Raw genomic sequence first — 26,386 nt, forward strand, 5'->3', positions numbered from 1 at the left:
TTGGGGGAGGTAGACCATGAATGGATAAAGGAGGATTCCAATGCAGCATCAGTTCTATACAGAGGAGCATCTGTGCTGTGGGAACACAGGAGAGCACAACTGTGCACTGTCGTGGTGACATTTTGCGATGGGTCTTGAAGATTGTTTAGGAGTTTGCCAAGGAAATGGGCTGGAGGAGACAGTTCCAGCATACAAAGTGTATTACTAAGGGAACAGTGAGAAGCTCAGATAGGACTTGGGACTCATGCAGGGGAAGGTTGTGATACAAGGCTGGAGGGACATGTTGGCACCAGTCTGTAAGTTGCCTTTACCAAGCCACGGAGGTTGGGGAGAGGAGGAGCACTCAGGGAGGAGCTTACTTCCAGCCGGCACCATTGAGTTTAGTGATTGGCGTGACCTCTCCTGTAGGACTCAGGCTCACTGTTAAGGATATCAGCTGTAGCATCTGAGCAGTGCCACAGACAAGGTGGCCCAGGCCCTGTGCTTTCCCTTGACAGGAATCCTGCCTCTTCTCACTGAATGGTCACCTCTGCTCAGGTAGTTTGCCCCTTTCCTGCCACCTCTGACTTCCAGAGGCTGTATGCTATATGTATATGCTAAATGCTCTGTACACATCAAGGGAATGTGCTTCCTTTCTTTTTATTTTATTTTATTTTATTTATTTATTATTTTATTATTTTGAGACGGAGTTTTGCTCTTGTTGCCCAGGCTGGAGTGCAGTGGTGCGATCTCAGCTCACCACAACCTCCGCCTCCCAGGTTCAAGTGATTCTCCTGCCTCAGCCTTCCGAGTAGCTGGGATTACAGGCATGTGCCACCATGCCTGGCTAATTTTGTATTTTTAGTAGAGATGGGGTTTCTCCATGTTGGTCAGGCTTGTCTCAAACTCCCGACCTCAGGTGAGCCACCTGCCTTGGCCTCCCAAAGTGCTGGGATTACAGGCGTGAGCCACTGCGCCCGGCCACTTCCTTTCTTTTTTTAAAAAAATAGGTAAAAGTATTCATATAGTTCAAAAATAAAAAACATATCAAAAGGTTTAAATTGAGAATTATGCCCCACCCAGTACAGGTAACTACTTTCATTAATCTCTTGTGTATCCTTGTAGAGTTTCTGTAGGAGAATGTAAACAAATACTTTTTCTTGCACAAAAGGTGGCATACAGTACATTCCTTTTTCACCTCCTAATGTGTCTTAGAGATCATTCTATATCAAATTTATCTATATCTAGATATTATATCTGGGTATATACTATAGGCTTATTTCTGAGTCTGTATCTGTATCAGATATTTCTTTCTTTCTTTTTTTTTTTTTTTGAGACAGAGTTTTGCTCTTTTTGCCCGGGCTGGAGTGCAGTGGTGTGATCTTGGCTCACTGCAACCTACGCCTCCCAGGTTCAAGTGATTCTCCTGCCTCAGCCTCCCGAATAGCTGGGATTATAGGCATGCACCACCACACTTGGCTTATTTTTGCATTTTGAGTAGAGACAGGGGTTTCACCATGTTGGCCAGGCTGGTCTCAAACTCCTGACCTCAGGTGATCCACCCTCCTCGGCCTTCCAAAATGCTAGGATTACAGGCATTAGCCACCATACCTGGCCTATATCATTTTACTTAATAGCTGTATTTAGTCTTCCGTGATGTGGCACACACTAACTTATTAACCAGTCTCCACTTGATTGATATTTTGGTTGTTTCCAATCTTCTGTGACTATAGACAATACTATACTTAATAATCTTGTGTATGTTACTTTGTATATGTGAAAGATAAATTCTCCTAAATGTAAGCATTGGATCAAAAGATAAATGCCTTTCTAATTTTGATAGACATGGCCAAATCGTTCATAAGGGTTTTACCAATTTATACTCCCACCTGTCGTTAGACTACCTCCTTCACCGTAGACTTGCCAAAAGCGTGCTATATATTTATTGTATGTTTTTGTCATTGGGTTAGGCGAGAAGTGGTCTCTGAGTGAAGTTCTGATTTGTATTTCTCTGTGATTATGAATGAGGCTGAGCATTATCCATATCTTTAGGATTCTGTATTGGGTTCTGTTTGGGGGTCTTGGGAGACTGGGATGTTCACCCCATTTCCCAGATTTGGAAGCTCAGGCCGTGGAACTCCACATAAATGGAGCTAGACCTGAAGTGTGACTGGCTCCATAGCCCACCCTTACTTGCTTTGCAGACAAGCATGAGACGAAGCTGAAGGGAGTCATCTATTTCCAGGCCATTGAGGAAGTGTACTACGACCACCTACGCAGTGCAGCCAAGGTCAGGGGTGGAGGGCACCAGAGGGGGGCCAGAGGGACAGCCATGGGGAAGGGGTGGCCTGGTGGGGCTCTGAGAGCAAGGCCTCCAGCCTGTTCTCTACAGAGGCTCCAACCCAGTCCTTGTTCTCTTTGTCAACTTTCTCTTCCTTTCTCCCTCTCCCCTTCCCAGAAGAGGTTTTTCCGCTTCACTATGGTGACTGAGGTACCCCTCCCCACTTAGCTGTAACCAGCACATTAACACCTCCTGTACCTCACTCATCCCTGACCCTTGACTCTCCCCTTCATCCCCCCTCACTTCCCCCAGGCCCAAGAGAGGAGCAGAAAGCAGGTTGCAAAGAGCAAGAAGCTCCTCTGGGCTTGGGTGCCTCCCTCTCCTTGCTGCCTCCCTCCTCTCCTGGAAATGACAGCAGGATATCTCCCCATGGGGGGCTGATACAGAAGGGATGGCTGGAAGGGGTGGAGGGGACCCTCAGAGACTAGATTTAATAGGGAGAAATTGATACACAGGAGATATCTGAGGCTGGGGCCTGCTTCCCTAATGCAAGTCAGCCTCCCTGCCACCAACCCTCTGATGCCCACCCCAGTCCTGGTCTCTTCTCCTCTGGGGTCCCGGGGCCTAGCATCCTACTTACAGCTTTTTCTGTCTGCCTGTGTTTTGCTGAGAGGAAACTCTGGTCCTCACTGGAATAGCCCTTTGTGTCTGATCCTCTTGATACTCACTTTTGAACTTGGGGTGTCAAAGACCAGAGCCCCCCTTGTCAGGGTATAGCTCTGTCAGGGTCCAGGGAGTTTAGAGAGCCCAGGACTGCTGTGGTGTGAGAAGGGAACATTTCAGCCTGGGGCTCACGTGGACTGGTGGGGACTAGGCTCTGGACCTATTTAGGACTCAGTCCTAAGCTCCAGGGCTTTCTGGGGGCTGGGAAGGGAAAGGGCAGATAGGGAGGCAGGTGAGACTATTCCTGGGCATGGGTGAGCCCCATCTTAGACCTTCCTCTCTTCCCTTGGCAGAGCCCGAACCCAGCCCTCACCTTCTGCGTGAAGACCCATGACCGGCTGTACTACATGGTGGCCCCATCTGCAGAGGCCATGCGCATCTGGATGGATGTCATCGTCACAGGGGCTGAGGGCTACACTCAGTTCATGAACTAACTGCTGTGGGCCTCCTGGCAGAGCACAACGGAGGCTTTTGTATAAGAAGACTTTAATATTCTATAAAGAGCTTGGTCCTGTGAGTTTCTGGGCTCTGGCCTCCTGAAGAACCAGCCAGAAGAAGAAAAGTGGAGGTGGCTTTGCTGCCTCCTGGGAGCCCAGAACTTGCAGTAACCCTTTAGGGTCCTGCCCCGGGCCCAGCCAGGGCTGAGGAGCTGTTACAGAGAGGGCCTCAGCTCTGATCTGACACCTGCTCTCCCCAGCCTGTTTTCTTTTTTCTAAAAGACAAATTATGGTACCATAAGCTGCCAAAGATCCCCTCCTGCCTCAGACCCCTTTGCCAGGGGCTTTGGGGGCTGAGCAGAACCACATCCAGAGTGGGGTAATAGCTCAGGCAGCCCACTTCCCACTTCTCAAACCCCACTCTGCCCCATTGTTCTCCTTTCCCATATCCTTTGTATCACCTTGCTCAAGGGCCAGAGATCTCAAGTGTCATCCTTGAGGTCCCAGCTCCATCCCGTAGTTGCAGACCCATCACCATGGTTACCATAGCGACTGCTTCATTGCCATGGTTACATACTAATTGCTGCAGCTCTGTGGCCCAGCCCACTGCTTCAACTGTGGGCCATCTGAGGGTACGTGCCATCATCTCTCCAGCCCAGGCCCCTGGGCATCTCATGCTGGGGGAAAGGGACTGAACACCTGTTCCCTGCCCCATGCCTGTGTCTTCAGCCCTTATGCACAGCCTGCCAGCCCCCCAGTCCAGCCCTCTCCCTTCCACTGGTGCCTTGCTTAGAGCCAGAAGGGATGAAGCCGGGGGATCTAGGAAACAGAGGAGGAGCGATGCGGTTGGGAGGGGAAGCTAGAAAGGTTATAGTTGGAGTTCTGTACAGGGTCGAGTTTCCGACAGGGAAAGAGGATTCCTCCGATGCTCCTAGAGGGAAAGCCTGAGCAGGAGATGATGCAGCAGAGGGGAAGGGCCCTGTGGTGCCACTGCCCTTCCTTCAGCCTCCGAAGGGCGATGGAAATGGAGAGTGGAGGACCAGGCCTCCAGCTGTCCGGCCTCGCCCTTCACGCCTTAACACAAAGCCCACCTCCCCTTCTCTCCTTCCCAGCATTAAGCCCTTGATTGCGTGGGCCCAGGCTGGGGGTTTTCAGTATTTGTAAGCATTTCAGCAGAACAATAAAGCCTTTGGACTACGGAAGTGAGTGGAAGGCTGGAGGTGTGGGACTTGGCGCTGGGGCACTTGGGGTAGGAGGGACAGGTCTTCCCCGCAGAGCAGGATTTCCACCCTGTTCAAGGTTCCAGGAGGGAGCTAGGCCCTAACCCATGACCTCCAGGTCATGAACCTGCCCCCTACTTCACTCTGAGGACAGGCTGGGAGGTAGGAGGGCATGAAGAGGCAGGGGAAGATGGAAACTGGTGCAGAGGTTTAATGGGACAGGAGCTGGGGCCAGGTGAAGAGGGGAGGGCTGTCACCATGGCAGGAAGCTGAACAGGAGGCTGGGCAGAAGGACGGCCACCAGGCAGTGGGGCTCCAGGAAAGCCAGCTGGGCCCCTGAGGTCAGCCGGTCACCATAGCGGTCCAGCAGCATCAGGACCACGCCATTCGTCCAGCCAAAGCCCTCCTGGGAGAGGCAGGGCAGTGGGGCCCGGTTTCTGGGGAAGCCCCAGACCCTTGGTGGGGACTGTGGGCTCTCTCCCCAGGGGCACTGGCCCTGCCTAACCCCAGCAGTACAGGAAGCACCAGAAGCACCGTGGGCCGACATGCAGGTGAGCACACTGAGGCCTGGGGTGGGGGTCATGGGCAGCAGAACCCAGGAGTTCCCTGTAGGGCATTGGCCAGCCCACCCCTGGCCTGCTCACCTGAACTTCATACTCTCCTCCCCCACCAGGCTGTCCACCGTTGCTGATGTCGTACTGGGGACAAGCGGGTGGGGTGTAGGTCAGGCACTGCCCCCAGCTCCAGGAACAACAAACAACCGGAGCCCTTGGGGAGAAGCTGCTCTGCCTGCCCAGCAGCCCCTGCAGTGCCCAGGAGCAGCCACTGGGTGTCGCCACCATCCCAGCTGTGCTGGCCCTGGGCCCTGCTGCCAAGCCTGACCCACCTCAGCACTGGGACGCCCTGGGGGTGGCGGGAGGGCTCAGGCCAGCTCACCTTCTCATACATGGCTGACTTTTGTGAGTAGACATCAAAGTTGGTTCGGATCCAATTCTGAGCCAGCTGGAAAGCCACTTCCTGGGCCCGAGGTAAAGGTGCCTTGGCCAGGCCTAGACCCCATCGCAGGCAGGACTCAACCTCCAGGTCTCCCATCCCAGACAGAGCAGAGGCTGCACCCTACTCTCCCCAAGGAGGGAAAGAGGCCTGGGTCCTAAGACTTCCTTTCTGAGACCACGGGCCAAACTGCCCTTAATCGAGGGCGTTGGTTTGAAGGGCAAACAGGACTGATTGCACTGGACAGGTTGGGTGGACATAAATGTTTGCCGAGTGGAGGCCAGGAGAGCAGAGGAGTGAGAGAAAGGACACGGGGCCTGCATCTTTTGTTAACGCCTCCCCAGCACCAGGGAGGCCCACCTCTACACCCTGGGGAGGGCCCTTGGCTGTGCCAGCCCTGCCTCCTTACCTCTGATGACCAGGTCCTGCAGGGGGGCCCAGGCATTGGGGAAATCCCACTGCTGGCCTGTCTTCTGGAGAGAGGTCGGGATTCCATACTGGTAAGTCAAGATCCGGTTGTCCTAGAAGGTCCCAGACATTCCCATGACTGTGAGTGGGGCTGGACTGGGAGCCAGGACAGGATACTGGGCCCCACAGGAAGCCAGATGTCCCCTTCTTGACTCTTTTCTTCTTGGCTCACAGCTGCCCCCCGGTGGCTCCGCAGGACCCGCAGGCTGGGACGAGGCACAGCCAGAGGAAGCGGCCTCCCCTGCAGGTCCTGCTCAGGGTCAAGGGAGGGGGTGGTGCTGCCTGCAGTGGACCCGAGCCACCTGCTGTGCCCTCACCTCTAGGTATTTCAGAGCCTTGTCCGCCACGCCAGGGTCAGAGAAACACCCAGCCCAGAGTGGAGTGAGGTTGGATGGGTAAAACTCTTGGTTCTTCTTCTTGTTCTCAAGGTCGTAGTCGAACCAGGCACCAGTCTCCTCATCCCACAGGACTGCATTCAGGGCGGCCAAGCGCTGCGCCCGCAGGGTTCTGTACTTTGTGGCCTGGGAGTCGTTGCCTGGGGTAATGCTGCCTTTAGACCCAGTAGCCAGCACCCTGCCTGCGGGCCCCAAGCCCTTTGTGGCTCTACTTTGGCCTCCACCCTTTGTGTTTCTCTGCAAGGGCTAAGACACCCTGATGACCAAGGGGATGTGCCGACCTGGAACCGACCACACTTCTGGTCTCTAGGTCCTGGAATTTCCTGAGCATATGGCCCCACACTGCTCCCAGGGAACCACTGGAGCTGATCTGTCCCAGGGTCTATCCTCCCAAGGGTATTGGCTGGGTGGATTCCCCTAGCTCTCAGGGGGTCAAGAACAGCTGTCTGAGGAGAGGGAGTGGATGGATTTTGGATGTGTGGACTAGGGTTCCCCTCACAGACCCTAGAGACCCTGACAGTAAGAAAGGGAGGAAGAGGGGATTAGGGTGGGCTCAGTTTGTCCTCTTGTCTGGTACACAAATGTGAATGCAGGCGTCCACTAGGGCAGGGCTCGACAGGCTGGGTTGCTGAAGGCCTGTCACCCCAGGGTCATACTTCCAGTTCTATTGCCAAGTCTGAGGCAGGAAACCAGGCTCCCTGCTTACCCTTCCCTCCTGGGGTGCTCACCCAGCCTGGAATAGAATTTGCTCATCAGCTCCTCTGCTTGGCATAGGAAGGCATTCAGGTCAACAGGCACCAGTTTGCTGGTTCGGATGCCACTAAGCGAGTTGGGGTTTGGGCCTCCGATGAGCCAGCGTGAAGAGAAGTCCCAGCCAGACTCGGCCCCAGCCTTGAGCTCAGCCCACAGAGCCTCCCGGTCTCCTGTGAGGACACAGCAGGGAACCCAGCCAGTCCCGCCTGCAGGATAGGCAGCCAATGACAGGAGACCAGAGCCTGACACAGAGGTGCTCAGCCACCCTGCCCCCAGCCCTCCCTCACCCTGCTGCTGCTCACCTTCCGGCAAGGTGTCAGCCAACTCTGCGTCTTTGCTGTAGGACTCAGGTCTGGCAAAGAGGAGAGGTGGGCAGCCCGGCACTAGTAGCTACTAAGCCCCTCTATGGTCAAGAGGAGGCTGAGCCATCTTGATCCAACTGCCCTTGGGCCCCCATAGCCCAGGATTGCAGAGGGCTCTCGGTGTCACCATCTGAGAGGTCAGGCTAAGTCACTCCTCCTCCTGCCCAGGGGATTGTGATGCTCTAACCAGAGTGAGCAGGTAAGAGATTGAGGGGTGGGCTGTGCAGTTCCTCACCTGGGTCCCCCATAAGGGACATAATAGCGATTCAGGAGGTAGTTCTTTCCGTCTAAGCTCACAGAGACAGTCCTGTTCTTGGTCCAAAAGTCCAATTCCAAGGCTAGCATCTCAATGTTCTCCCTGGAGTGAAGCAGACAACACCTCAGCCCAGGTGCGCTGCCCATCCCCAGCCCTGAGAGGTCTGAGGTGGGGGGTGGGTCTGCAGAGCAGCACAAGAAGGGTGGTACCCACTGTAGGAAGGTGGTGTCGTTGGTGTGAGTCAGGTAGCAATCCATCATGAGGGTCAAGAGTGGGGGCTGGCTCCGCTGCAGGTAGTACACGCGCCCGCCATTGGGGACATGCCCATAGCTGCCAAGAGGAAGCCCTGCTGAGATGCCTTCTCCCCAGCAACTGGCACCAAGGCAATCCAGCTCCAGGCCTATGGCACACCTGCCAATCCTCCCCACCTAGGCTGGAAGTGCCTGGCCCCCTCTCACGTTTTCACCAGGTCCAAGAAGTTCTGCAGCATGCCCTTCACCGTCTCAGCCATCTCCGAGAGGAGCAGACCCTCCATGACCCAGTAGGAGTCCCTGGGGAAGGGGCAGCTTAGGCACCACCCTACTGTCTCCCTCTGCCCTGCACACCAGCCAGTGGGGCACTCTGCCGTGCTCAAGACACCCTGCTGGGTTTCTGCACCACTGCCAGTCCTGCAGGCCCCCTGGTCTCTCAGGCCTGGGCGCTCACCAGTAGTAGAACTCCACAAAGCGACCACCAGGCACAATGAAGGGGTGTTCTGAGTAGATGAGAGAGAACCGTTCAGGGTGGCTGAGAACCTCTGGCTTCATCTGGAATCAGGAGAGAGGGCAAGGGGAGCCTAGAATCCCCATGGAAGCAGAGGCTGCAGGCAGCTGGGGAATCTGAGGCCCCGGGAGTCACAGGCTTTGGAGCCAGGCATTTGGGTTCAGCTCTGGCTCCACTGCTGCTCAGCCATGTGATAAAGGCCTGGCCCCTGGGAGCCCTGGGATCCTCATCTGTCACCTTCTGGCCTTGGGAGTCCTGGCTCAACTTGGTGCCAGGTAGAAGACTCGACCACTCAGCCAGGCACCGGGCAGGTATCCACCAAGCAGCGGCCATTACAAAGACCCAGGGTGGGCTGGGTGGGTAAGGGGGTGCCAGCCCCCCATTTCCCCTCTACTCCCCATCCTTGCTGCCACCACCCAACCAGGTTCAGAGGATTGGCCCATCACCCCCATTCTCTGAGCCAGGTAGGGGTAAAACCCCAAACCCTTTCCCCAGGTGAGGGGACATAGATGAGCAAAGTAGCTCAGGACAGGGCTGAGCACAGGCCTGGCCCCAAGCAGCAGTAGCACTGACTCTTCCTGAGACGGAGGCCTCCTGAGAAGGAGCTCAGGGAAGGAGACAGCCCAGCAGGCAGTGAACATCTACCCAGTACTGGGCAGCCTGGAGGTGGCAGGGCAGGCTGGGGTTTCCTGGGGAGGCTGGGGAGCCTTCCTGGAGGAGGAGAGGCATTAGAAGTAGATGCTGCGCTTCTGATCTCAAAAGTTCTTTCTAGAGGGCTTCTATTTGGGGACCCAGGGGTCAGGAACTGGTTTCTCAGAAAAAGAAGCCCGATCTGTGCTCCGGAGACACTGTGGGCCCCAGGCACATTCCTCTCTCCAGTTCCCTTGGCCAGGCCTTGGGCAGGCCCAGGATGCTGATACCTTCTTCCCCAGCTTCTTCCAGAGCTGGTGCAGCTGCCCTGCCCAGACACGTAGTTTGGCATCTGAAATCTTCTGCAGGAACTGGGGGCTGGAAGAACACAGGCCCCCCAGGGTTCAGGGAGGCAGCTCAGTTGTAAGGGACCCTCTCTTGTTCCCCGTCCAGAGTCATACCTGTCTTTCCAGTCTGCAGGGGTCCAGGGCTGCAGCTCCTGCCCCTTGGCCTGGAAGTGTTCCTGGACAAACGCCTGCAGCTGCTCCCTGGGGATGCTGTGATTGTGGTCCCTGGACAGCTCATTGAAGGTCTGCAGGACTTGTTCTGGAGAGCAGGCAGCAGGGAGGAGTCAGCAGGGTGTCACAAGCCACTCCCTGATCACAGGGGCCTCTCTGCTTGTTCTTGCCCCCTGCCTTCTTTGGAGAGAAGGTTCTTTGGAGAGGAGGTTCAGCCCTAGGTGCTTCACCTGGAGCTATAGACAGTGGCATGTCCACAAACTGCTTGTCATCCTGATAGAGCTTGGCCATTTGAACTTGGTGTAAGAGCTCCCCGTGGCAGTAAATCTCGCTGCAGAGACAGGGATAGGAGCAGGTCAGGTCACTACCAGCACCCCATTAAGACAGAAGAGAAGGCTAGAGTCTGTGGCAGACTGGTCAAGGCATGTTCCCTGGGACTGGACAAGGGCTGTGTGTGTGTGTGTGTGTGTGTGTGTGTGTGTGTGTGTGTGGAGTTTGTGGGTTGGAGTGACATACAGGGCTGAGGGAACAAGTAGGGTCTTCGGGCAGTAAAGTGCCTGTCTGACTGCCTGAGCCCACACTGGTGGCTAATTTGAGATGGTATAGAATAGCTGGTGGACAAAGGGAGGTTAGCACTTTAATCATACTGGTGTAGCCAATTCTCTGTACAATGGCCCTGTGTAGACTCAATCGGAAGGGCTTATGGCAGAAACCTGGGAGGTGCACTCAGTGGTGATCGCTGAGATTGGGCCAGAACATTTCCAGGCGCAGTGTATGTGTAGGTCATTTGAGAGATAATTACTAGCTGGCTCTTGAGTGTTTCCAGAAACTGCTTCCATGACTGCAGGACACAAAATAATCCTGAAACCTGAAATAGCCATAATGTCTTGGGTGATGTCAGAGGAACACTCTGTAATGAAGGCAGTGCCCAGAGGAGCTCCTGAATAAAATGGAAACGTTTATTCAGGAGGGTGCTGCTCAGGGAATGCAAGGAGGTGCTCATGGTATTCAGGAGCAGGAAGCCTCTTTCCCCCTAGGGTCAACTCTGGAAGCACCGAGGAGCTGATGGATCCTAGTGCCACATAGGGGCCCTTTGAACAGCTCTTGGTTGAATGACAAAAAGCTGCTTGGTTTATAGGTAGAAAGACCTTGTTTGGAAGGCCTTTGCACTCTGACTGAGGATGGAAAATCTTTGAAGAAGGTAAGAACAAACCATCTCAGTGGATTGAATTGCATGCTGTTTTCCTTGCAGTGATAGAAGAATCGAATGATAAAAGCCCCTGTGTTTGGGTTTTTACTGACTCATGGGCTGTGGCCAATGGCCTGGCAGATGGGCAGTGAAAAACTGAACTACTAAAGTGTTGCCCACCTGGGGCATAACCCTATGGAAATGTAAAGGGCACATTAAAGTAGCTTTGCATATCAGGTTGTAGATGCAAATGTGCAAAATACTACAAGATGCTGTATTAGAACAGAAGATGCTGTACCAGTGTGGACCACCAAGTTATATTTCTTCAGATCAAAGAACACAATTGACAGCATCTAGCGTTCAGCAACGGGGCAAGCAATACCACAGCAAATGGACATATGGTGTTGCATACCATCCTCAGAGTAGCGCTTTGATAGAAAATTGGAACAGATAGTTGAAACGTTTGCTGTCTATAGTGGGGGGAGGGAGATAAAAGCATGAAGGGGTGGCTTACATACCTTCAAAAATGTGTGCTCTGGCCGGGCACGGTGGCTCACACCTGTAATCCCAGCACTTTGGGAGGCCGAGGCCGGTGGATCAATTGAGGTCAGGAGTTCAAGACCAGCCTGGGCAATATGGTGAAACCCCATCTCTACCAAAAATACAAAACGTAGCCAGGTGTGGTGGCAGGCGCCTGTGATCCCAGCTACTTGGGAGGCTGAGGCAGGAGAGTCACTTGAACCTGGGAAGTGGAGGTTGCAATGAGCCAAGATCACACCACTGCACTCCAGCCTGGCCAACAAGAGCAAGACTCTGTCTTTTAAAAAAAAAAAAAAAAAGTGTGTGCTCACATTCAACTTGAGAGGAGCAAAGGGAGGTCTCCATTGGATGGATTCCCCTAATTTTTCTGGGTGATCTGGGAAGAGGGAGGGTGGAGTTGTTGGTATAACTATATGATTTGTTCCCAAATCATCTCAACTACATTTTCCTACCCAATACAGTGGCCCCAGGACTAGAACTACAAATGTGGGTGTCAGAAGAAGGGACGATTCTCAAGGAAAAAACTGCAACTGTACCTTTAAACCTTTATGCCAGATTTACTAAGGGTCTGATGGGATGTGTTGTGCCTTCACAGTATCTGGCTAAATTTGGCTTCTTAGTGAATGCAGCCATGTTGCCTAGTGGTCAAGATAGCCCACTAGTTCCGCACCTTTGTAACTCTTCCTTACATGACTGGCAGCGGACTGAGGGCAAGGCACCTGCAACAGTACTGTTAGTGCTGGCAATGTGGATCAGCACAGTGGCCAAGCCTAATGTCCCTTTCAGAAGTGGAAAAACTTGGTAAAAATCAATGATAGGCTGGGCGTGGTGGCTCATGCCTGTAGTCCCAGCACTTTGGAAGTCCAAGGCAGGTGGATCAGGAGGTCAGGAGATCGAGACTAACCTGGCCAACATGGCAACACCCCCGTCTCCACTAAAAATACAAAAATTAGCTGGGCATGGTGATGCCTGTAATTCTAGCTACTTGGGAGTCTGAGGCAGGAGAGTTGCTTGAACCCGGGAGGTGGAGGTTGCAGTGGGCCAATATTGCATCACTGCACTCCAGCCTGGGCAACAGAGTAAGACTCTATCTCAAAAAAAAAAAAAAAAAAAAAAATCAATGACAGATGGTGAGGAAGAGACGCAGTAGCTGAGGGTAAAGGAATGAGTAAATGGGTTATGCAATGAGGGGAATGCAATATCACGTGCCTGGAGAGACTCAAAACAAGAGAGTAAGATTGTGTCTTAGCATGATTATACCAGATGCCTGAATGGGGGAAGCCATGCATTTGCCAAGACGACTCCTGCTTTTGGGCCCTGACAAGGTCAAATGGCAGCCTGCAAACCTGAGTGGCACTGCTCTGAGACTTGGTCATATGATATGAGGATGAGCTGCACCAGTTGCTGACAACAGAATGTAACTCTAGCAATGTGCCAGAGATTTTTGACTCTTAATTTTCAGGTTACATCTACTATGAAGGATACCATTTGGGAAGGAATTTCCAGGAACTACTCTTTTTGGGGCCTTTGGATTATGTGGTTTACAACTCCCGGCAGAGTAATCACTGTGTAACTGTAAACCTTGATCATTGAATGCTTAGAAAGGTCTCCGGTTAAAATGAACGAATAGCAGCAGCATGGCCAGCCTATTCCAATGAGCTCCATGCACAAATGCAGGTCACTCTTGTTTTTGTGGATGAAAAGCTGTTAAACAGAATAGAAAAAATTTTTATTTTATTTTTTATTTTTTTATTTTTGAGACGAAGTTTTGCTCTTGTTGCCCAGGCTGGAGTGCAATGGCGCGATCTCGGCTCGTGGCAACCTCTGCCTCCCAGGTTCAAGTGATTCTCCTGTCTCAGCCTCCCAAGTAGCAGTAGCTGGGATTACAGGCATGCACCGCCACGCCCGGCTAATTTTGTATTTTTAGTAGAGATGGGATTTCTCTATTTGGTCAGGCTGGTCTCAAACTCCCGGCTTCAGGTGATCCACCCATCTCAGCCTCTCAAAGTGCTGGGATTACAGGTGTGAGGCACTGCACCTGGCCTAGTTTTAATTTTTTTTAGATAAGGGCTCACTCTATCACCCAGGCTGGAATGCAGTGGTGCAATCACAGCTCATTGCAACCTCAATCTCCCAGGCCCAAGTGATCCTCCCACCTTAGCCTCCTGAGTAGCTGGGACTGCAGGCATATGCCAGCGTATCCACCTAATTTTTTCTATGTTTTTTTTGTAGAAACCGGGTCTTAATATGTTGCCCAGGCAGGTCTTGAACTCCTGGCTTCAAGTGATCCTCCTGGCTTGGCCTCCCAAAGTGTTGAGATTACAGGCGTGGGCCAGGATGCCCAGCCCAAATGGGTTTCTTATAGTAGTAAAGCAGTAGGCATCCCATGATATGTCCAAATTCTCCTGGGGAACAGCCGCATGCTGAGACAAGGAAGGCTATGGGAGGCTTTATGGCATACTCAAACTAATTACACCCAGGTGTGATGACCACTCATCTAACCCTAGTATGGGGAACTCACAAATTCTGGGTACAAAACATGTATCCTAACGGCACTCAGGCCTTTAATGCAAAATGGCAACAGCATACATGGTGGAACAAATATTGTCCATGAAATAGAAAAGACTCTAAGGGAGATAGGTTCCCCCATTATGGAACATGCTGAATTTATTAATCCTATTTTTTCACCTTAAAGTCTTTTATCCCTAACACATTTACTTTTTTTTTTTTTGAGATTGAGTCTCACTCTGTCGCCCAGGCTGGAGTGCAGTGGCACCATCTCGGCTCACTGCAACCTCCACCTCCCTTGTTCAAGCAATTCTCATGCCTCAGCCTCCCAAGTTGCTAGGATTACAGGCATGTGCCACCACACCCGGCTAATTTTTGTATTTTAGTAGAGACAGGGTTTCACCATATTGGTCAGGCTGGTCTTGAACCTTCTGACCTCAGACGATCCAGCTGCCTCGGCCTCCCAAAGTGTTGGGATTATAGGCGTGAGCCACGGCACCTGGCCTACAAATTTACTTTTAACAAGGAGAAGCATTTAGAGAAAAAGATGTATTAGAGAAGGAGGGAATACTTCCAAACTCATTCTACAAAGCCAGTATTACCCTGATCCCAAAACCAGATGAAGACACATCAAAAATAAAAAATAAAACTACAGGCCAGTATCACTAATGAATATTGATGCAAAAATCCTCAACAAAACACTGGTAAACCTTGGCTAGGCGTGGTGGCAAAACCCTGTCTCTACAAAAAAACAAAAAAATTAGCTGGGCGTGGCGGCATGCACTCGTAGTCCCAGTTGCTTGGGAGGCTAAGGTGGCAGGATCACTTAAGCCCAGGAGGCAGAGGTTGCAGTGAGCTGTGATTGTGCTGCTGTACTCCAGCCTGGGCGGCAACAGAGCAAGACTATGTCTCAAAAAAAAAAAAAAAAAGAAAGAAAGATTTTCCATGTTCATTGTTTATGGATTGGAAGAATCAATATTGTTAAAATGTTCATATGGGCTGGGTGCAGTGGCTCATGCCTGTAATTCCAGCACTTTGGGAGGCCAAGGCAGGCCAATCACTTGAGGTCAGGAGTTCAAGACCAGCCTGACCAACATGGTGAAACCCCGTCTCTACTAAAAATACAAAAATTAGCCAGGTGTGGTGGTGCATGCCTCTAATCCCAGCTACTCGAGAAGCTGAGGTAGGAGAATTGCTTGAACCCAGAAGGCAGAGGTTGCACCACTGTGCTCCAGCCTGGGTGACACAGCAAGACTCCATCTCGGAAAAAATAAAAAATATAAATAAATAAATAAATAAATAAATAAATAAATAAGGAACTCATACAACTCTATTAAAAAAGCTAATAATCCAATTTAAAATGGGCAAAAGACCTGAATAGACATTACTGAAAAGCAGACATATATTTCCTTAAGAAAAGAAATTTTAAAAAAAGACATACAAATGGCAAACAAGCATATGAAAAGGTGCTCAATATAATTGATCATCAGAGAAATGCAAATCAAAACTACAATGAGATAGCATTTCATCCTTATTAAAATGGCTTTTATCCAAAAGCCAGGCAATAACAAATGCTGGTGAGGATGTGGAGAAAAGGAAATTCTCATACACTGTTGGTGGGAATATAAATTAGTACAACCACTATGGAGAACAGTTTGAAGGTTCCTCAAAAAAACTAAAAATAGAGCTACCACATGATCCAGCAATCCCATTGCTAGATATATGACCGAAAGAAAAGAATCAATATATTGAAGCACTATTGACAATAGCCAAGATTTGGAAGCAACCTAAGTGTCCATCGACTGATGAATGGATAAAGAAAATGTGGTATATATCCACAATGGAGTACTATTCAGCCATATAAAAGAATGAGATCCTGCCATTTGCAAGAACATAGATGGAACTGGAGGTCATTATATTAAGTGAAATAAGCCAGGGGCAGAAAGACAAACTTCATATGTTCTCACTTATTTGTGGGAGCTTAAAATTAAAATAATTGAACTCATGGAGATAGAGAGTAGAATGACAATCAGGAGAGGCTGGAAAGGGTAGTGGTATAGTGGCAGGCATCGGGGGGAGGTGGGGATGGTTAATGGTACACAGAAACAGAAATAATGAATAAGACCTAGTATTTGCTAGCATGACAGGTGACTGTAGCCAAAAATAATTTAATTGTACATTTAAAAATAACTTAAAGAGTATGATCAGATTGTTTGTAACACAAAGGATAAATGCTTGAGGTGGTGGACACCTCATGTACCCTGATGTGATTATTACCCATTGCATGCCTGTATCAACATATCTCATGTAATTCATAAATATATTCACCTACTATGTACCTCCAAAATTTAAAAATTAAAAAAAAGAACAAAACAAAACAAAAGATTAAGTGAGGGGTTTCAAGTGTCTTAAATATTAAATAAATGTAAGGTTTTTTTATTTAAAAAAAAATCAATTTCCAGTTCCACTCCCCTACCCAGAGATTGGGAGGTCAGGCTGATATCACTTGGATCAAAGCCCCACCTCTCCAAACACACAGGTTGGTCTTTCTGGCATGTCCAGTCCTCGTCCTGAGTCAGCTAATTAGTATAATCCATCTAGAGCCTCATCATGAATACTGAAGACACACCTATCATTTGGGAAATTGCAAGAGCTTAGAAGTTACTTCCCAGCAACCTGGGTCAAAGAACAGACAAACTCTGTTATACAACAGTCCAGTCCCTAGCCTTTACCCATAGATCCCTTGTAGCAAAACAGTCACACTTTCCTGAGCAACTGCATTTGGAATAGCATTTTTGTAACGACAAAGAGATAGTATCAACATGAATATATTGAAAATTTAGAGGAGCTAGTGTGGAAGTAGAGATGGGAAGCTTTTAGCTCAATTTCCCAATACATGTGACCCTCAATATTAGTATTATAATCTTGCCAACAACGCCAGTGCTTTATCATATTGCACTATGGTAGATGTAACCTGAAAATTAAGAGTCAAAAGATGTTCACACATTACTAGAGTCCCATTGTCATTAATAATTAGTCCAGTTCATCACCAGATCACATGACAAAATGTCTCCCAGGATAAGGCCACTCAGGCTGGCAGGCTCCCCTTTGATCTTGTCAGTTTCCAGAGCAGGGGTGGTCTTGGCAAAATATGGCTTTACCCTTTCAGGCGTCAAGTATAGTTGAATGAAGAGGCGATAGCATCTTTTTCTCTGATCTTCTTTCTAAGCATTAATGTAATAGTGGACTTCCCTCCTTGCATTTCTTATTAATGCATGGATTTACTCATTTATTCCCAGCTACTACACCTCTTGTTCTCCATTTATACCCAAACTTTTCCACCTTTGGAAAGAACATTGAGTTAGGCCACTGTATTTATCCAGATTGTAGGTAGAAACACTTGTCTTGTAAATGCTTCTCCTTCGGTCCACTCCCATTCATACAGGGCAGGCTTACATAGGTACAGAACTAGTAAGCTATCTTGAGCAGTAGGCAATATATTTGTATTTATTGTTAGCCCCATTTTTGCTAGATAAGGTGAAGGCACAACCTGCCCCATCAGACCCTTAGGAATTCTCACATAAAAGTTTAAGAATATAGTTATACTTTCTTGCTTAGGAGTAATTCCTGCCTCTTGCATTTGTATCTGCAGTCCTAATTCAAAATTCTAGCAGATAAATGTAACAAAGAGATTAAAATAATTGAAAAGAATCAAGCAGAAACCCTAGAGCTGAAAAATGCAATTGGCATACTGAAGAATGCATCAGAGTCCTTTAATAGCAGAATTGATCAAGCAGAAGAAAGAATTAGTGAGTTTGAAGACAGGCTATTTGAAAATACACTATCAGAGGAGACAAGAGAAAAAAGAATAAACAACAAAGAAGCATGCCTACAGGATCTAGAAAATACAATCAAAATGCCTCAAAATGGCAAATCTAAGAGTTATTGGACTTAAAGAGGAGGTAGAGAAAGAGATAGGGACAGAAAATTTATTCAAAGAGGTAATAACAGAGAACTTCCCAAACCTAGAGAAAGATATCAATATCCAAGAACAAGAAGGTTATAGAACACCAAGCAGATTTAACCCAAAGGCTACCTCAGAGCATTTAATAGTCAAACTAAAGGTCAAGGACAAAGTAAGGATACTAAAAGCAGCAAGAGAAATGAAACAAATAATATACAATGGAGCTCCAATATGTCTGGCAGCTGACTTCTCAGTGGAAAGCTTACAATCCAGGAGAGAATGTCTTGACATATTTAAAGTGCTGAAGGGAAAAAAAAAAACTTTTACCCTTGAATAGTATATCTGGTGAAAATGTCCTTCAACCATGAAGGAGAAATAAAGACTTTCCCAGACAAGCAAAAGCTGAAGGATTTCATCAATACCAGACCTGTCCTACAAGAAATGCTAAAGAGTGTACTTTGGTCAGAAAGAATAGGATGTTAACACGCAGTAAGAAATCACCTGGGCCGGGCACGATGGCTCATGCCTGTAATCCCAGCACTTTGGGAGGCCGACGTAGGAAGATCACTTGAGGAGTCTGAGACCAACCTGACCAACATGGTGAAATCCTGTCTCTACAAAAAAATTAGCCAGGTATGGTGGCACACACCTGTAGTCCCAGGTACTCAGGAGGCTGAAGTGGGAGAATTGCTTGAACCAGGGAGGTGGAGGTTGCAGTGAGCTGAGATCTCACCACTGCACTCCAGCCTGGGCAACAGAGTGAGACACTGTCTCAGGAAAAAAAAAAAAAGAAAGTTAATGATCGCTGGGTTCAGTGTCTCAGGCCTGTAATCCCAGCACTTTGGGAAGCTGAGGCAGGCAGGTCACTTGAGGTCAGGTGTTCGAGACCAGCCTGGCCAACATGGTGAAACCCCATCTCTACTAAAAATACAAAAAATTAGCTGGGCATGGTGGCGCATGCCTGTAATCCCAGCTACTTGGGAGGCTGAGGCATGAGAATTGCTTGAACCCAGGAAATAAATGTTGCAGTAAGCTGAGATCGCACCACTGCACTCCAGCCTGGGTGACAGAGTGAGACTCCATCTCAAAAAAAAAAAAAGAAATCACCTGAAGATACAAAACCTGGTAATAGTAATAGTTTTTACTATTTACTGGTAATAGTAAGCACACAGAAAAAACACAGAATATCATAACACTAGAACTGTGGTGTGTAAACTACTCTTATCCTATGTATCTGCAGTCCTGGGACCACTGGGATTTACTGGAACCACTGAATCATCTGGAAAAAGAAAGTTTAGTTAATGTGGGGAAGAAAGAAAACGGTATAGTCATACCACACGGGAAGAATTGCTAGTCATCATCCCCCAGTCTCTCTTCCCTTTAACTTCCAGAAAAGCAGAAGAATCTATCTAATAGGGACAAACCCTTGAGCCCCCTTACGCTGAGTGTGAGCACATACTTGTGAAGGCACATAAGCCAGCCTTTCATACCCTTATTCCCTGCTGTTTTAGATAGCACATGCTTCAACTGCCCATCCCAATTTTCTATGGAACCACTCCTCTGAAGATGAAAGTGTTTCTTGATCTGAAGAAATATAACTCAATGGTTCAAATTGGTGGAGTGTCTTTTGTTCTGACCCTTTTACAGTGTCAGTATTTTAAGCATTTGCATCTACCACTGACCAGGCAAACTCCAGTCCAGAATCAGTGTCTACTCTTGTCAGGACCCATTTATAGCCCTCCAGGCCTACCAGAATCAGTCCATCTTGCCAGGTATGTGCAGGGCCTTCCCTCCAAGGTCATCTTCCCACAGCTGTGTGCAGTCTTTCTCTTTTTGGCAGACAGAAAAGTACTTACTGGCATTTTGTGCCTCGGCGGGAACAAGAGGACTAAGTCTAAATTCAGCCCTTCTCTGCATGGCTGCTGCCCTGCAATGTCCGTTTATTTCATGAACACAGGTGGCCACCTCAAGCAAGCACACAGGGATGCCTGCTTGTTGCCCCAGTTCCCTTTTGATCCTGGAAAGGGGTTCTTCTGATGGACATCAACATAACCTGCTTTAATGCACTCCTAAAATTCCTGTTGTGATTTCCATATAGACAAGGTTCCCATTGTCCTTCTGCCTGACCATATGGCCAGGCCATTGGCCACTGTCCAAGAGTTAGTAAAAACCTAAACAGTATGCAATTCAGCCCACAGAGCTGATTTGTTTTTGCCTTCTTTGATCAGAGTGACAACCTTCCAAACAGTAGGCTGTTCATTCACCTTGGGACTGCCATCCATAAGCCAAATAGCTCTTTGTTGGTCAATCGAGAGCTGTCAATAGGGCACTGTCCAATTGGCAATAGAATCTAATGAGTGGGTCCAAAGTCAGTCCTAGGGGAAGAGAGTCTCTCTTCTCTTGAATACACTGAATAACTCTGCATTCCCCAATGAGCTTATTCCTGATCCAGTCATTTCCACTTCATTATGGAACTCTTCTGGGCCCTGCCCACTCTCTGAGAGCATTTCTCCAACATCACCCAAGATATTATAGGTATTTCAGGTTTCAAGATTATCTTACATCCTTCAGTCATAGGGGCAATTTCAAATAATGTCTGATAGCGAGCCAATAATTACCTCTCACACGGAAATTCTCTAGTCCAAAGTCCCAGCACTCATGCCAGGAGGTGCTCTAAGACTTTGGCTATAAAGTCCAGTCTATGCTCCAGAGAAGGCTAACAATCTCTGTGGAGCTAGGCAATCTTATTGGTTCCCATCTGGAATGTCTAATCAATATTGCTTGATGAGTGGATGTCCATGCCTTCTGTTTTACAATACTAGGTAGTGGAAATGTTTCCTGGTCAGATACAATATCCATCCCTGTAATACATTCAGGTAGAAGAGATGCAACACTCCACATAAAACCTGTTCAAGCGCATACCAGTTTTTTGTTTTGTTTTGTTTTGGTTTTGAAATGGAGTTTCGCTCTTGTTGCCCAAGCTGGAGTGTAATGGTGCGATCTCAGCTCACTGCAACCTCCTCCTCCTGGGTTCAAGTGATTCTCGTGCCTCAGCCTCCCGAGTAGCTGGGATTACAGGTGCACACCACCATGCCCGACTAATTTTGTATTTTTAGTAGAGACAGGATTTCTCCATGTTGGTCAGGCTGGTCTTGAACTCCTGATCTCAGATGATCTGCCCACCTCTGCCTCCGAAAGTGCTGGGATTATAGGTGTGAGCCACTGCACCTGGCCACATTTTTATATTCTCTCAATCTCATTGCAGTGCCCATCAGGGCTTCAGCAGGTGCTTTTGGTACCACAGTGCAGTACCGGAGGTTGTAATTCCACCGACCAGAATCTAAGCATGGCCCATCTTTTACTTTCAGTTTGACTATTACAGATACAAATCCATAGGGATTGTATATTTGCTTTTCTTCTTAGTAGTATACATTTTCCTATGCACATGGGCCAACTCCCCAAAAGTTAGAGATCAATCATCTCTAAGTTCCATTGGTAACTTTTACCTCCAGTAACTGATTGCAGCATGACTGCTCTTCACACCATGAGTGACCATGTAGCCACTCAAGAATGAAAGATTTCTCATCCCCTGCCCTTTCATCTTTTCTTTTCCCAACCCACATGTTTCAGTGAGTCAGGGTCATTCTAGTAAATCCACATTTTCTGACACCAACTGCAATACTGCAATTTAATCCTGGTGCTAACCATCGGGAGTTAGTGCGGAATCCACACTCAGGTTAAGGGCACAGTCCTGAGTGAGACGGCCTCACGTCTGACACCAGCCACAAGTTCAGGGGTCCCCGGGCCACCTGCACTTCTTACCAAAAGGCTACAAATGTAGGGGTTCCCATAACCCTTTCAGATTTGATAATTTGCTAGAACTCACAGGACTCAGAAAAGCTTATGGTTATGCTTAGGGCTGTAGTTTTATTACAAGAATATAAGCCAGGATCAGCCAAATGAAGAGACACATGGGGCAAGATCTAGGGGGGCCCTGAATGAAGAGCTTCTGTGTCCTTTCCCCATGGAACCAGGACGTTTCCCCTCCTGGCTCATCAATGTGTTCACCAACCAGGACTTGGTATTTATTTGTTTTATTTTTTTGTTTGTTGAGACAGGCAAAAAATCAGTCCAGGTGCAGTGGCTCACGCCTATAATCCCAGCACTTTGGGAGGCTGAGGTGGGTGGATCGCTTGAGGTCAGGAGTTTAAGACCAGCCTGGCCAACATGGTGAAACCCAGTCTCTACTAAAAATACAAAAATTAGCCAGGCACGGTGGTGCGTGCCTATAGTCCCAGCTACTTGGGAGGCTGAGGCAGGAGAATCACTTGAACCCTGAGGGCAGAGATTGCAGTGAGCCAACATCTTGACACTGCACTCCAGCCTGGGCAACAGAGCTAGATTCCATCTCAAAACAAAACAACACAAAACAAAAACAAAAAACAGTAATCAGGGACCACTAGGAATAACAGATATTCCTATCACTTGGGAGATTCCAAGACCTTAGAGGTGACCTTGGAGGAACCCAAGACAAAGACGAAACAAATTCTTCATTATGCAAGAAGTGGCTTGTGCATGAAAGGATTGACTCAGCAGGTCTGCTGTGTTCAAAACCTGCACGTTTCAGAGAAAGTTCTGGCCTGTGACCAGCCTTGAGAGATAAGATTTAAATTACTGAAATATGCTGCCTGATAAGTCTTTGTTTTTCTGGGACCTTGGGCCATGCCAGATATATGATACTAATAATGTGATTTGTGGCAGGGGCCTTTGGCCACCCAGTATCAGTTTGACCTCTGAAGACCTGGAGAGTGAGTAACTGAGGTCAGCCACACAGGTAGTCATGCTTCCATCACTGACCTCCAATAAAAATACTGGACACCAAGACTCAGGTGAGATTTTGTGGTTGGCAATACTTCATGCATGCTGTCACATATTATTGCTGGAAAAATCAAGTACTGTCCATATAAATCCATTGGGAGAGGAAAAACTGGAAGATTGAGCTTATTTTCTCCTGGACTCGGCCCTAGAATATTTCACCTCCGATGGCTTTTAACATGTATCCTTTCACTGTAAGAAACCATAATCAAGGCTGGGCGCGGTGGCTCACTCCTGTAATCCCAGCACTTTGGGAGGCCGAGGCAGGCAGATCATGCCAACGTGACAACACCCCTGTCTCTACTAAAAATACAAAAATTAGCCAGGCCTGGTGGCAGGCATCTGTAATCCCAGCTACTGGGGAGACTGAGGCAGGAGAATCGCTTGAACCCAGAAGGTGGAGATTGCAGTGAGCCGAGATTGCGCCACTGCACTCCAACCTGGCGACAGAGCGAGAGTCCATCTCAAAAAAAGAAAAAAGAACGAAACCATAATCATGGTATAACCGTTTGGAAGTATTAGTGAATCACTGGCTTGAGGTTGGTCTTAGGGAACACCAATAAAGTCATCTTCCCCTACATTTGGCAAACGGCCTAATGCTTGACAAAACACTGGACCACCCAGTCTCTCTGAAGTCGTCATTACAATCGCACAGGACAAAACCTATTAACTCTCCCAAGTACACTTTTCCCCTTTATACTCCACAATTGTCATGGGCAAGCACCGTCAACTCGCCCTGTAACACGCACCCCCTATTGAACCCCTTGTCTCTGACTGTAGTCCTACCACTGGAGCCCAAGCCCAAACTTTGTTGCCTGGAGCCCCGCTCTCCCCTGACCTGTTCCCACTCTGCCCCAATCACACAGGCCTTCTTCCCAATCCCTGAACAGCACCTCAGGGCCTCTGCACGGCTCTTTCCATGCCTAGACTATCTTCTCCCAGGTCAGCTCAACGATGGTTCCTACCACAGTTCTGCTCACACATCACCTCCTCAGAGACACCTTTCCTCCCCGTCCTCTCTAACACACCCTCTGCTCACCCACAGCAGTGGGTCCTAAATTCGCTCTACTTCAAACTGTGCTTCTGTTACTGTTTTGCTTTTATTATTATTATTATTATTATTAGAGACAGAGTTTCACTCTCGTTGCCCAGACTGGAATACAATGGCACGATCTTGGCTCACTGCAACCTCCACTTCCCGAGTTCAAGTGATTCTCCTGCCTCAGCCTCCTGAGTAGCTGGGATTACAGGTGCGTGCCACCATGCCCGGCTAATTTTGTATTTTTAGTAGAGATGGGGTTTCACCATGTTGGTCAGGCTGGTCTCGAACTCCTGACCTCAGATGACCCCCCCCACCTCAGCCTCCCAAAGTGCTGGGATTACAGGCGTGAGTCAGCATGCCCAGCTATTTTGCTTCTATTATTATTGTTCTTGCAGGAGCTGGTAAAGTGGTTGATGTGGCCACAGCTCCATAAATCCATGAGGAATGAAGGGTAGACTTTGCCTGAGTCCAGGAGGCAGGACAGGGTCACTCATCCCTGTCCCTGGTGATGGAAACTCAGGGTTAGGAAAGAGCTTTGACCTGCCCTGGGTCACAAAGAGAGTATTAGGGTCAGGGCTTAGGCCCAGGTGCTGTGGTCAGGCCCTTAGGCCACCTCTCACACCCAGGCTAGGAAGCTGGAGCAGAAAGTCTGCTAGAACAATCCTGGGAAGAGGCCTGCACAGTTCAAGGGGCAGCTTGCAGGAGGAGAGGGAGGGAGGGTGGGTCAGGCCAACAGGGTGTTAGACCTCAGGCCAGGCTCTGGCAACTGCATCTGGTATCAGGACTGCAGGTCCTGGCAGGGGGCGGTGGCTCACGCTTGTATTCCCAGCACAGTCACCAAGACTAATTCCCTTCCAAAGGTGGAAAATTTTGGTAAAAGTCAATGACAGGCCAGACGTGGTGGTGCATGCCTGTGATCCCAGTTACTCAGGAGGCTGAGGCACAAGAATCTCAAACCTGGGAGGTCTAGGCTGCAGTGAGTGGAATGGTGCCACTGTAATTCACCTGGACGACAGAGCAAGACTCTAACAAAAAACCCAAACAAAGAAAAACAAAAACAAAAACAAAAAAAAGGACTGCAGGTGCAGTGCCCAGCATAGAGCCTGCTATACAGGAATCCTCATTTTCTTCTCTTCCCTACTCTTTCCTTCCTTTATAATCTCTTCTTTTCCTTCTAAAGTACTGACCCCAGAGCTTGAGATCTCATCCCAGCCTCCCTCTTATTGCCATCCTCTCCCGCTGCCTTCCCCACACCCTACCTCTCACAGGGTGGGGGTAGGGCCTCTTGGGACTCCAGTCCCAGCCCCAGCAGCAGTAGTAGGCACAGCTTCCAGGTCCTCCCTGGCATGGTGGCTGTGACTGTGACTGAATGAGCAAGCCCAGGCACCTTCGGCTTGCTGGGCACAGCCTGACTCGCCTGCCTGTCCAAGTCGGCCGAAGTCCAGCCTTCGAGGCGTGGCCACCTGAGGGACGTGTGCTTAGTCTGTGTGCAGCCCGCTCACCCCTCCTGCTCTCAGGGCACAGTGGTCACCTCCCCTGCTTCTACTTTGCTTCTTCTATTTCACAGTCTCAGCTGTTGCCGATGGCTCAGGCCCTTCCCTCAGAGTATGGGGATGGCGGTGAGGAATGGGCACCCGAAGGCCAGAGACACAGTCGAGGCCACACACCTGTAACCTGGATATAAGTTCCTTGGGTGGCCCCAAGACCACCCACTTCAGAGAGTTACCATTTCCCTTAACATTTCAAATGGAATGGCTCAAGATCCTGTCCCTGGTGTAGTGTGAAGTTCAGGGACTCTCACTGTTGTCTACAAGAGATATGGCAGGAGCACAGGACAGTAGAGCCATTCTGTCTGGGGAGAACTAAGGGAGACCCACCATAGTGTGACATTTGCAATGAGTCTTTTTTTTTTTTTTTTTTTTTGAGACTGAGTCTCACTCTGTCGTCAGGCTGGAGTACAGTGGCATGATCTCGGCTCACTGCCACCTCTGCCTGCCGGGTTCGAGCGATTCTCCTGCCTCAGCCTCCCAAATAGCTGGGACTACAGGCGCAGGCCATCACGTCTATTTAATTTTTGTATTTTTAGTAGAGATGGGGTTTCACCGTGTTGGCCAGCATTGTCTCAATCTCTTGACCTCATGATCCACTCGCCTTGTCCTCCCAAAGTGCTGGGATTACAGGCCTGAGCTACCATGCCCGTCCTAATGAGTCTTGATGATCACATAGGAGTTTGCCAAGGGAATGGGCTGGAGACCACTACAATGTACGCAAAGCATACAAAGAGAACAGCAAACCCCTCAGCCTAGCTGCAGAGAACTTGGTGTTCATGCAGGGAAGGGTTTTGAGATAGGCTGCAGGAACATGTTGGCACCAGTCTGGAAATGTCTTTGCCAAGCCAAGGAATGTAATTCCCTATAATTCCCCAAAGTGGAGTTAGCAGAGAAGTTTGTGAGCTTAAGAAGCAGATTCTCGCTGGGAGGGAGCAGTGGCT

At 49.1% G+C, this 26,386-nt stretch overlaps 2 protein-coding genes across 22 annotated transcripts in view; one reads left to right on the plus strand and one right to left on the minus strand.

Moving 5' to 3' along the window:
* The window catches only part of PHLDB1 (pleckstrin homology like domain family B member 1), a 51,650-nt gene extending 47,028 nt beyond the window's left edge, over window positions 1-4,622 (plus strand). For all 21 annotated transcript variants that reach the window (XM_073021497.1, XM_038005124.2, XM_073021488.1 and 18 more), the window contains 2 exons: window positions 2,184-2,269; window positions 3,277-4,622. In XM_073021497.1, the coding sequence (XP_072877598.1) occupies window positions 2,184-2,269; window positions 3,277-3,417 (227 nt within the window). In that variant the 3' untranslated portion in view covers window positions 3,418-4,622. The remainder of the gene's footprint in view (window positions 1-2,183; window positions 2,270-3,276) is intronic.
* On the minus strand, window positions 3,705-25,812 carry TREH (trehalase). The gene is made up of 15 exons (XM_008021091.3): window positions 25,155-25,812; window positions 10,008-10,108; window positions 9,721-9,865; window positions 9,550-9,637; window positions 8,573-8,673; window positions 8,326-8,418; window positions 8,081-8,197; window positions 7,847-7,969; window positions 7,552-7,601; window positions 7,225-7,419; window positions 6,419-6,636; window positions 6,043-6,154; window positions 5,577-5,689; window positions 5,285-5,338; window positions 3,705-5,046 (listed from the first exon to the last, which is right to left on the minus strand). Exons 1-15 carry the CDS (start codon window positions 25,241-25,243, stop codon window positions 4,894-4,896), a joined length of 1,752 nt encoding a protein of 583 aa, XP_008019282.3. The 5' UTR covers window positions 25,244-25,812; the 3' UTR covers window positions 3,705-4,893.
* Window positions 25,813-26,386: the final 574 nt, after the last annotated feature.

The sequence above is a fragment of the Chlorocebus sabaeus genome, chromosome 1 (assembly GCF_047675955.1).
Source record: "Chlorocebus sabaeus isolate Y175 chromosome 1, mChlSab1.0.hap1, whole genome shotgun sequence".
Taxonomy (NCBI): domain Eukaryota; kingdom Metazoa; phylum Chordata; class Mammalia; order Primates; family Cercopithecidae; genus Chlorocebus; species Chlorocebus sabaeus.